This window comes from Emydura macquarii, unplaced genomic scaffold (genome assembly GCF_026122565.2).
Source record: "Emydura macquarii macquarii isolate MOO-44397 ecotype Brisbane River unplaced genomic scaffold, CSIRO-AGI_Emac_v2 contig_1253, whole genome shotgun sequence".
Classification (NCBI taxonomy): domain Eukaryota; kingdom Metazoa; phylum Chordata; order Testudines; family Chelidae; genus Emydura; species Emydura macquarii.
In genome coordinates, this window is record NW_027131390.1 from 64,692,315 (window position 1) to 64,704,599 (window position 12,285).

Sequence of the window (12,285 nt, forward strand, 5' to 3'; positions counted from 1 at the left end):
TGTTTAATGCTGCATCTCTTATCACACTTGTCTCTTTTGTAGGGCTCTCCTGGTACTTCTGGTCCACCAGGCTTAGCAGGTCCATCTGGTTCTCCAGGACCGCAAGGCAGTACTGGTCCTCCTGGCATCCGAGGCCAAGTGGTAATAATTTCCTTGTCACCATGGAAAAGACAGTATTTAGCAATGATGTAACTAAGGAAAGCTAATATAGTGATTTTCAATGAGGCTTCTTATTTCCAAGCAATAAGATGAAATCAGCAGACTGCTGAATAGGAGTAAATATACCAAGATTTGTTTCTCATTAATTCTTTGTGTATTCTGAAATACAGCATTTTCTTTCTTAGGCCCCAATCCTGAAATTGACTACAGAGAGGTCTCCACATGGGCATATCTGGAGACCCGTAGACTTCAGTGGGTCTCCACCCAGGCCCATGTGCCTACCTGCTTGGAGTCACCTACAGAATCAGAGCCTTAATTAGTATTTTGCATATGTAATTACATAGAAACAGACATATACAATAAGCATAAAATATCATGAATGTACTAAAATGTTACTATAGCTAGTTTCATAGAAGGGAGTAATTTTCTGATGCCAAACATAGACCAAAATTATTCAAAAGTAATTGTGCTTAAATGCTTAATGTTTTTATAAAAATCCTTTATCCCTGAAGTCTTCTGTAAATTAACCATTAGCAATCTGGTTCATTTAATCTTCAGCATATACTCTTTCACAGCATTATCAGCTGAGTAATTTTGGTATAAGACAGTTTTAACCCCACTGAATATAATTACATAAACAGATAATAAATAGAATCATTTACAAAATGTCAGAAATCTGCAGTATATGGGACTGACTCTTTGGGCTTCTGTTTGCCAGCTGTTGGCCATAACATGCTATAGGTGGTTATTAAACTGGACAGGAAAAGAAGTTACAGTGCTTGGATCAAGTTCTAAGGTTTTTATTCAGGCAAAAGTGTTATTGAAGTAAATAGACTTTGTGCCTGAATGAGGACTGATTAAAGACATCTGGATCAGGTACTGTTTGTGAACAAACCTATCTGTATACTAGATTAGCAGAAGCACTGTGACATTTTTCATGTGAACCTGCTGTACATAGGTAACTCAGGTAAGGCTGGTTGAATGGTTTGTGCAACTTGCTGCTCTAATGGATGGTATTTATGTACTTGTTTTCAGGGAGACCCTGGTGTGCCAGGTTTCAAAGGAGAAGCAGGTCCCAAAGGTGAACCTGTAAGTCATTATATTTTTTGTAATCAAATCAGAATTAAAACAAAGAATGATGCATGCATTGTTGTCTGGAGCACAATATTATATTCACTGATACATATCTAATACTACCTCTCATTTATTGCTTTTCACCTGCAAGTAATGGCCATGAAACAGCCCCGTCAATTTGTAATGTGAATAAGTGGCAGGATGGGTCCTTTGAATTCATGATTAGGTTAATCCTCCAGCCAGTTACCCTCTGGACTCAAGGTTGAGGGGGCCACAGCATACCAGGAAACTACAGCATCCCCTAATGCTTCATTCACAAGCATGGAATGGATCTGCTCCAACTTCTTGGTCTTGTGAGGAAATCACTGATCGCAGATGTTCATGGACACAGGGTTGTGCTCTGACAAGATGATTTGGTCCCATATGAGAAATACTTTTTAAAGGAAAGATACTAAAAATATGTTGAACAGAACTGAACGTAGCATAGGTTGGTACCAATGTAGACCGCAGCATCTCACAATCTATTCCAAAGTTGTAATATAAATGTTGCATTTGATAAGTCCCCATGGGACTTCACGTATGAGAACTCAGGAAGACAAGTGGCATCGGTCCATCCTTAAACCTCTGGGCCATCTCCAAAAGGAATGAGCAAAATTAGCTTAATTCAACTCTGTCCACCCATCAAGGTCCCATTGGTGAGTCAGCAGCACCTTCTGATCAGCATAGCAAAAGATGCTGGTAGACCTGATAGTGTTAGCATGGAAGTTTGGCCTCTGTTCATAGCTATGAGAAGACAATGCATCAGCATGGCCAGCACTATCTCGTAGCCAAAAGGAAGACTGAATAAAAAGATGATTAGCTTTAGCAGAGTCAGGATCACTTGTAGCTGATTTGGCAATACCTTCTTAATATTCTTGCTCAAGTAACGTATTATAGAGAGGATAGTAGTCAGCAAAACTGTCAGTGTTGACAAATGATTTCTTGAACACTGGCTGGACTTACTACTTTTTTGAGTAGTTTGGAAGAAATGTCCTTCTAGAAAGAAGCCCTGACAATTTCTGTCAGCTATGGGGCTGGTAAATCTCAATTCCATCTGTCAAAAATAAAAAGTGACAATTTCAGAGCCTCTGTGTCACTGAGGCAAAGTTCTACAGAGAAGATGGCATGAGGGTTCCATGTGCAGAAGCAGTTCAGAATTTACACCAAAGAGATGCATTGCAGATAAGAGATCTGCAGTGTGAATCAGACAGAAGAAATGTTGTCCTAAGTTTAGTATTGTGTAGTGTACAGTGGTGGAATCCACAAGTGATTTAAATAATTAAATACTGATTTCCTTAATGCTATTTGCCTAATGATTAATAAATACCACAATAACAAATAGCTGGATCTTATATAAGCAAGCAAATGATTGCAAGACACAATGTAGAGCCAAATTTCAGAATTACCCTCCATTTATGCATCCCTTCATGTTGAAATACTAGTTGATAAACATTGAAAAAGGAAAATCTGAATGGGAATGATTGCATTTTATAACTGATTCAAAAAGAGATTTTTAAAATAAATCTAACTATCTAATTTTGTTCTTTGTTTATTGGGAAAATGTTTATGGCTCACATTGGAAGAAAGAATGTTTGACTGAGCCTTAAAAATGGCTAATTTGCTTTACTCTAAACAAGAAAATATTTTCAATAGGGTCCACATGGTCCTCAGGGTCCCATTGGCCCTTTGGGTGAAGAAGGGAAAAGAGGCCCTCGTGGTGATCCAGGGTCAGTAGGTCCGCCAGGCCCTGTTGGAGAACGGGTAAGGAAGCCAGAAAAATAATTATATTAGTTTGAGGTGCGCTTCTCTAATGAAAATCTCATCTGACCTGAATTTGAATGTGAACTCTCTTAAAGTTTTGGGGTGGGCAGAGTCAAACTTTTCTTTAATGATATTATATTGACAACTGTGATTTAGCATTGTTTCTTACAATAGTGATTTTGTATATTGACCTGATTTCTCTGAAGTGATAGGATTCTCTCTTTTGTAATACATGGTAGGTTATTTTCAGAAGTTGACATGTGAGGGTGAGAATATGAAAATGTAGCATTATGCCTTTCTCAGATTGAGTGTAATTTACTCCACTGCTGTATTGGGTTTTTTAGTTGAGGAGAATGAAGCCTGGCATGTTAAATATCACTTTGGAGCTCAGCACACTCATTTGGGCACTCTGTGTTTAGATAGCACAGTGATAGGCACTTTGCAAATATGACAGATTGATAGATTTTCTATTGAGTTAGAACCTTGTTTCAGAAATAATGTCATTGATTTCAGTGGGGTTACTCACAGAGCTAAGGTGTATTACTCAACATGAGTGAGGAGATAGGAATAAAGCCCTTAGATATTTGTCACTACAAAAGAGCATTTTAAAGACACAGTAGCCAGTTTGAGGACAAAGATTTTATAAGGAAATAAACTGAACTCCAAAGCCCTATTGAACATCAGATTATTAATAATGATTTATGATATTTTTGCATAGGGTGCTCCTGGTAATCGTGGTTTTCCAGGTTCTGATGGCTTGCCTGGACCAAAGGTAAGCTGATTGGGCCCTTTTCCTCCCTTTCATGCCGTAAAAATATATGCAAAAGAAGAATTTAACTGAAAAGAGAGGTTGCTGTGCAAAGTGAGCAGATCTGCTGAATGTTTGTAGGCAGGGCCAAAGGAAATGCCAAATGACAGTGGGTCAAGTTTTCCAAACGTGCTGAAACCAGGCTCCAAGCGAAAAAATCACTCTTCCCGTGGGCCTCAGCCCTTCCACTCTCCTTTTAAGACTCCAACTTCATGTTCTCATGCTTGCATCATAATGTATAATAGCCATTGAGAAGTAACTATGTTCGTTGCATACTACAGTGACTATTAAATTAGCATTTGGAAAGGGAAGCATTCCTTCTAGAATAGCTCTTTCTTGACATTTCCACTGAGAAGCCAAACCCATCCTCCTTTGTGTTACCTTACAACTATATCGCTTATTGACAAGTGACTCAAAGATGTTTTTGTCTATTAGTTCCATAGATTATTACCTTCCAGTTAGAAGTGCAAGAATTCTAAACGCCTTATCTTAATTAATTCTATACAAGAAACCATCTCTATATAATGTTAAGGATTTGGTTCAGAATACTTTGGAACTCCAGTTTGCAAAAATATCAATAGACGCTGCTGACGGAAGATGTCTATTTTGCATTTACTTCCTTTTACTGTGGTTGTTCCATCTAAAGTCTGACTAATGGTGCTTTGATATCTTTTCCAGGGAGCTCAAGGGGAGCGTGGTCCAGCAGGTTCTTCAGGCCCTAAAGGAAGTCAGGGGGATCCTGGGCGCACTGGTGAGCCTGGCCTCCCAGGTGCCAGGGTAAGGAAATTATAAAAATACCAATGTCATGTCATGAATTTGTACAGCATCTTCCATTCCCGAGGATGGCAATGTACTTTACAGGCTTAGCAAACTGTTATACAAGCTCTGTTTATACAAGCCACATATAGGGATCACTTCTTCCACCACTGTACTGCCTTCAACTTGGGAAGTGAAATATGGAACCTGATCTTGAGTTCTATGGGACTGCTCATGTGTAAAGTGAAACACACGAGTGTGTCCCAACAGGTAAATGATGATCCCCCAGAGTCAATAATGAATCGATTGAAAAGTTAAGGATTTTATTAAAACAACAGGAATATAAAAACTAGATTACTTTTTACTTATACAGTTGGAGGAAGCGGGGGGGGGGGGGGCTATTGCTTTCAGAGCAAGTTTAAAACTGAAACTAAAAGAGAGAGAGGAGAGAAAGGGTTAACATCTGGGGGGGGGGGGGGCTGTTGCTTTCGGAGCAAGTTTAAAACTGAAACTAAAAGAGAGAGAGGGTTAGCATCTTACCAGTCGCAGAAGGAAGAGTTGCAACATGACACCCAGAAGCTAAACAGCAGCAACAAAGAGCAGGCTTACACGTTCGCGCTCGGAGTCCGGAGCGGGAGAGACAGGGACGGGCCAGGTGATCAGTCTGGCGGACGGTGAGTTCTCTCTACCGGAGCCTGGGGTGTGCCCCGGCTTTATACTAATGGCTTCAGGTGGCCGTGGTTACTCCTGATTGGAGGGGAGACATTTGAACCAGGACAAACCTTTGGCTGGGTGATGAGCCGACCGTTAGGGTGGCTGTGCTACAGGTCACGTAGACAGCTGCTCTCGGTCACCTGGTCAGTTTCAGGAGGGGCGAGGAAATGGTCTAATAAGGTCAGGTCGAGGTTTTGCTGATGCAGGTTTTGCAGGTGGTTAGGTGGGGGCGAGAGGTGGACATATCAGGTACTGTGTTGCAACAGAGTGTTTGCAGGATTAGGGCACAAGGACCTGATTCTGTTCCCCTTAAAGTCAAAGGCAAGATTCCCATTAACTTCAAAGGGAGCAAGGTCTAGCGCTAAATTAGACATAGACAATGCAGTCCAGAGGAATGTAGATGTGTAAAACATGAGGTACATAGGAAACATAGGTTGAAAGTCAAACCTTTGTTACATTGGTTAATTGTTTTTATTGTATTTGTGCAGTGCATGGTGAGCTATCATGGAAAGATGCTGCAGAAGAAATGATTGAGGAGGGTTTGGAATGTCCTGTGCAAGGAGAGAGAGAGGAAATTCTAAGCATAAGGAGTGGCATGAAAGAATGGTTCAGAGTGGGAGAAATAAAAGGGATGGACCGGTAGGAGGCTTGAGAGGAGTGTAGACAACAAATGGGAAAGTAAATAGGAGGAAATGATCAGAGAAGCAGTTAGGAATGAAATTGTGCAGAATTTTGAAGGTGAGTAGGGTGAGGGGGAGCCCCTGGAGGGACTCAGAGAGGGGAGTAACATGGTCGAGTAAAGGACTTTTCATTGGTCTTGCCATCTTAGTGAAAAATATCCCAGTGTGATGTTTAGTAACTGAGCACCCTTTCTGAACTAATTTACAATCCTTGCAGTATTTTAGGATCACATATACATACACAGGTTTATATCAATTTGTTATCCTTTTTTTTTTTTTTTTTTTAGGGCCTCACAGGAAATCCAGGTGTTCAGGGTCCTGAAGGAAAACTTGGGCCTTTGGTAAGTAGTTTGTGACTGGGAGTGAGGAGGATAGACATAAGTATTGGTCATTTTACTTGACACTGTACTCATTTGAAATTCTGCTCTCCTTGAAATTAGCTTTACCATGGTTTTATGGTCTTTCAAGGTGCATAAGTCCTTATAAATGCCAGTAACCAAAAGGCATTTAATGTCTAAATGAGTTAGTGCAAATCAGTTTTCTTGGATTTTAGTAAATGCTGAGAGTCAGCTATCCTAAGGAATGTAAACACTTGTGAACTCAGTGTTTCCTCAGATTTGTTGGAAAGAAATAGTTTTACAGAATTCTCATAATTAGTGGCTAGCTCCAACGAGTCTGTGTATAATTTCATTGAGATGTTTGAAAGTTAGAATTGTCTCTTTGACATATATTTTGAAGATATTTTTAATGGAACAACCACAATGGGAAAAACAAAAGAAAGAAGAAATAAAGTATAAATACATAAATAATAAAACAAGTACTATTAAGAATATAAGTAGATAACAATAAAAATGTTAAAGGTTAGAAAGTTTTAATATTTGAAAGGGTAGGTTAATATTGGATTAAACAATGAAATGAAAAAATGAAAAAAAAATGAAAAAATGAAAAATTCTAGCACTAAGTTTCACTGTTAGATACACTAGAGTTCATAGAATCTATTTTTGATACACTTATACAAGTTCTCTTTCCTATCCGTTCCTTACTTTTCATATATGACTACCAGGCAAAAAACACAGAGCTATTTATTGAGCTCTAACACAAAAGACCTATCCAGTTACTGTGATACCATTTTATGCAATAACTTGCTTTAGGCTTTTATATTAACTTTTTCTTGGTGAAAAAGCTTATGGACTATTTATAATGTGATGTAATAAATTATTTATATTTATAGGGTGCGCCAGGAGAAGATGGACGTCCAGGCCCAGCAGGTTCAATAGGAATTAGAGGTCAGCCAGGCAGCATGGGCCTTCCTGGGCCAAAAGGCAGCAGTGTGAGTACAATGTCTACTAATTGGAATCTAATTATCTAGCTGGCCTTCGTTTCAAACCTAAATATGTTTTTAAATGGATGAAAATAAGGAGTAAAAATAGCAACTTTTCCCACAAATTAGGGTGATCCTGGAAAACCTGGAGAAGCGGGTAATGCTGGTGTCCCGGGGCAGAGAGTGAGTATCATCGTTTATTCTTTATATTGATTATACGAAAATATATCTGTTGTGTATGTGCTCAGTATAATTCCTCTTCATTTGTTGTGCCATTGTAGGGTGCTCCTGGAAAAGATGGTGAAGTTGGTCCTTCTGGTCCTGTTGGTCCTCCTGTAAGTCAGCTTTTCAATATACAGGATTAGCTATCTGTCTTCGTATATTGGCAGCCATCATTGTACTATTTGAGCTGTTTCTAAGAGTAAAAGTGACAACAAAGAAATGTTTTTCTTTATTGATTTACAGACTGTTGCTATTCTGCAGTGATTATTGCCAAATGAAGTCAAATTTCATTCTGTTTCTCTTTGAAGCAATCTGTAAAGTGTTGACTTATTTTTAATTTCACCTTTATTAAGGCCTAATTAGTTTGACATTATCCCTAGAAAAATACAAGGGTTTTATAAAGACTAAATAGTCTCACCCTTTTATCTTCCTTCCCAGATAGAGGTGTAAATATTTCTTAAATAAAGTTTTACATTTAAAAGTTTTATGGAGAAAACTTGAGCTCATGTTGTGCTCCCCCCCCTCCCCCCACTTTATATTCTATTTTGAAAAATTAAGTTTTACAGAGCTTGATTCTGCCACCCTTACTTATCTTACTGTATTAATAATAAAATACCACTTAGCTAGTCCCATTCAGTAAGGTACTATTTGCTGTGAGAACGAGTGGCAGAATCTGGCCCTGAATTAATTTAATGTTGAATTTTTAATTACTTCATCAAATAAAAAAAATTGTCTGAATAGCACCACACCATTAGAGTTAAAATTCTGGATAAAATGTTACTTAAATAATCAATCCAGATGTTTAGTTGCATGTGTCAAAGGGAGTTAAGAAAGTTTTTGAATTTGTTTTTGTTTAAATATGTAAACACCTTCAGATTTTAGTTAATCTTCTGAGAAAGGAAGATATGTTAACATTTTCTGCTGTTTCCTCTAGTGCTAGAGAGAAATGTGCATAGAGCATATTAAAATTGAATTGTGTGTTTTCTCTAGCTGTTTTTCTATTTTTGAAATGTTGATTAATGAACCTCACAAGTGAAAAATGCCTACAAAGTAAAATGTATGGTACTTTTCACGTAAATATCGAAAAATATTTATTTATCTATCCATCTAACAGTGTTGTTGATTCCAGACAAACAAATATATTTACAAATATATGAAAAACATTTCAAGAACCAATTTTCTAATATGTATACTAAAAGGTATATATTTGTATTAAAATTCCTTCTACCACCCATTTTAAAAATTACAAGGGGAAATTTTCTACTAATGTAAATGAGGCAGCTCTCTTGGGTCCAATGGAGCTGAGTTCATTTATAGCAGCAGTTAATTGAGCCCAGGATCTTAAAAAGGTACTATCTGGTTTTGACTAAATTTCATCTTTCAACTGAAATGGAGTAAGTAATAATAAATAGTAAGACAAAAAGTAGGAAATATAATCCTTTCCCATGAGCACAATCAGGCAGAGAACATGTATGTTGGACCTGGCCATGTCCATACATTGTACAGTGTTTTTTCTTTTGTCTAGGGTCTAGCAGGAGACAGGGGAGAACAAGGCCCTCCAGGTCCTACAGGCTTTCAGGTATGTGTAACAAATGTTCTTTTATATAAATAATTCACACATTTTTTTTTAAATCTACAGAAATATCATAGAATGATGTTAAACAAGGGTCTCTAGAACCAAGACAGTGTTGGTCAGACTAGTTAGTACATCTCACATGCCTTCAGCAGCCACATGTTAACTATATTTGTTTAAAAGATTTAAATACCATTTCTGTATGCCACGGCAAAATATTAGGATTGGCGGAGCCCACAGAGCCTGCATTAGGTTTGTCAGAATTGAAGATTTTCAAAGCCAACAGATACCCAAAAGTTGAACAAATCAATGGCTTTCATAGTGATGTTGACACTGGAGTCAAATCACTACCTCTTTGTATAGAAAGGTCTTATACCTCTGCACTTTACACTCCTGCATGCCTAAATAAAGAGATGCTGTCGTCTCCTTTTATTATGGAGGGAAACAGTTTGATGTGTTTGCATCAGTACTTATGTAATCATTTCTGTTGGGATCTTTGAAGACATGATCCAGTGTAGATATGAAAGCACAGGTCTTATTCTTGGTGTCCTCTTTAATTTCTTCCACATACACAGTGAGCTTTCCATTCATTTTTTTCAGGGTTTGCCTGGGCCACCAGGTCCTCCAGGGGAGGCAGGAAAGCCAGGAGATCAGGTACCTTCTTTTGTAACTTCATGAGTGTTTGCCAAGTTTTGCTTGCTCAATAAAATGGTTTTACCTTCTATTTGATTTATTCACTTTCAAGTCCTCCAGGGGCTAGATTCTTCTACTTTGACACATAATCAGTAATATCCGCAAAAACGTCTGTGATGACTACTCGTTGAGTAAAATACTACTCAGCATGAGTAAAGGTAGCAGATTCTAGTCCTTTGACTGGATTGGATTATCTCTGATCAACATGGAAAAACTGCATTCAGAACCAGCAATCTACATTCAAACCACTAAGAACTACTGAAATGAAAACATTATCCTCTATTTTCTATACCCACCGACATGTACTGTGTAATGTTTTCCTTCCAACTTTGTATTTCTTTTCTCACAAGGGCGTTCCTGGAGATCCTGGAGCTGGAGGTCCATTAGGTCCAAGAGTAAGTATTTTCCCCAAATAGTGGCCATTCCTAGCAAGCTTCCTGGGTTCCATTATGACACGGGTGGACTATGTGATCTTGAACATGTAATTTAATGCATTTGTGCCTCAATTTACCTGTTAGTAAAATTATTATAAAAATATATCCAATTTTACCAACAGTTGGCACGATGCAGCTAATCAATAACAATAGACTCATAGTCCTCTGTATTCTTGTGAAGTTCAGTTAATTAATGTTTGTAACACATTTTGAGATCATTGGATGGAAGGCACTTTATGCTGTATAGCATGTGCAAATAATCTTATTATAGTACTGTACCATTTTATGCGCTTCAAAAGATACTTGTATTATGGCCAAAAGAATTAACTTGGGTTTGTTGTTAGTAAACTCAGCAGAAGCCATTCCTGAGCAAAAGCTCTCTAGTGCCCTATGTTCAATGTGTAATTATGATTTTTTCTGCCAGATGGATCCGCATACTAACAGATATTTCACATCTAACTTTTTTGTAGGGAGAACGTGGCAATCCAGGGGAGAGAGGAGAACCAGGGCCAGCAGGACTTCAGGGTGAAAAGGGCATGGCTGGAGGTCATGGTCCTGATGGTCCAAAGGTAAATTACCCAAGAAATGTGTATTGATTTAGTGATTTTATTTAAGATTCTGCTCATTTGCAATATTCTCATGAGAGAGTCATCTTGTTTTCCTGAAGGCTCTAGAAGGACAATAGTCTTGCAATGTTAATCAAAGATATTCCAGTAGAATAATGCAAATATAATGAAGAACACTAAAATATTGTTGAGAAATCACAATTTTCATTCATTTTATACAAACAAAGCTTCTTAAAATACAGGACCAAACCTCCTTAAAACCACCACTGTGGTTTGCCTGTTTCAGTAGAATGGTATGAAACCATTGCCTAAAGCCCCTTAGTATCCCTCCTCCCATTCTTCCTCTATTTATGCACCCAAGAGTCATGACTAGTTTTTTAAAAACATTGGTCATAAATTCTAAAATAATAATAAGAATAATAAATAAATAAATAAATAAATAATTCAGCTCTGTAACTTTATTTCCTGAAAAATGCTTGCATATGAACAAGAAAGAAGTTTAAGAGAAAATGATTACTTTCAAGTGTCCTGCAGAGGCATATTCATAGACACAGAAGGGTCTTCAGTGTAAAGACAAAGAGACCTCAACTTAATAGGCAGTAATTTGCTCTTTATTCATTTCAGGGTAGTCCAGGCCCCAGTGGGACACCTGGTGATCCAGGTCCTCCAGGTCTTCAGGGTATGCCTGGAGAAAGAGGTATTGCTGGGACTCCAGGCCCCAAGGGTGACAGGGTAAGTCTGTTTATTGTTGCTCCTTTAAATACTAAACAGAAGTGTATCTCACTTGATAATTCTGTAGTTACTCTGATATATAAATGACTTGGACTTTTTGGATACTTTCCATAGGGTGGTATAGGAGAGAAAGGCTCTGAAGGTACAGCTGGCAATGATGGTGCAAGAGTAAGTAAACACATTGCTCCTCTTAGAAATAGCTCCAAGTAATGGAACTCCTAAGCAAGATAGCGGTTTCTCAACTCCAAAAGCAAAGTATATGCAGCATCTAAATAATATAAGCTATCAAATAGTTCCAGGAATTTAGAGTTTATATTGGGAATAGGGAGGTGAGAAGAAGCCTATTTACACCTCCAGGTAGAACTATCATTTACAATGTGCAAAACAGCATGATATTTAAGCCTGAGTAAATTTCAAAATTGAGATTCAGTAGCAAATAGGGAGTGTGTTCTAATTCCATAATGCAGTCTGAATGTTCTGAGATCAGAGGGATGATGAAGGTATTGGCCTTAGAAAATTAAAACATAGTTAAGGCACTGAGGCATATGATAATACATAATTGTTAAAGAGGCAATCATATAGTTTTAAGCAAGCATCAGACACCACTGATGTGGTTGACTTAATGCACCTCTCTACACACACAGAAATCATACATCATTTGAAAGCTTTCTATGTTTATTTTAAGATGAAGTATGATGTGGAGCTTTCAAGTGGTGCCGTTACCATAGATATAGGGATAAACAATGATGATAC

At 37.9% G+C, this 12,285-nt stretch overlaps 1 protein-coding gene across 1 annotated transcript in view; it reads left to right on the plus strand.

The window, feature by feature from the left end:
* The window catches only part of LOC137153562 (collagen alpha-2(V) chain), a 76,639-nt gene that overhangs the window by 35,536 nt on the left and 28,818 nt on the right, over positions 1–12,285 (plus strand). The window contains exons 16-30 of the mRNA XM_067549045.1: positions 43–141; positions 1,195–1,248; positions 2,926–3,033; positions 3,752–3,805; positions 4,520–4,618; positions 6,279–6,332; positions 7,223–7,321; positions 7,442–7,495; positions 7,594–7,647; positions 9,060–9,113; positions 9,708–9,761; positions 10,151–10,195; positions 10,705–10,803; positions 11,425–11,532; positions 11,647–11,700. Coding sequence (XP_067405146.1) covers positions 43–141; positions 1,195–1,248; positions 2,926–3,033; positions 3,752–3,805; positions 4,520–4,618; positions 6,279–6,332; positions 7,223–7,321; positions 7,442–7,495; positions 7,594–7,647; positions 9,060–9,113; positions 9,708–9,761; positions 10,151–10,195; positions 10,705–10,803; positions 11,425–11,532; positions 11,647–11,700 — 1,089 coding nt within the window. The remainder of the gene's footprint in view (positions 1–42; positions 142–1,194; positions 1,249–2,925; positions 3,034–3,751; positions 3,806–4,519; positions 4,619–6,278; positions 6,333–7,222; positions 7,322–7,441; positions 7,496–7,593; positions 7,648–9,059; positions 9,114–9,707; positions 9,762–10,150; positions 10,196–10,704; positions 10,804–11,424; positions 11,533–11,646; positions 11,701–12,285) is intronic.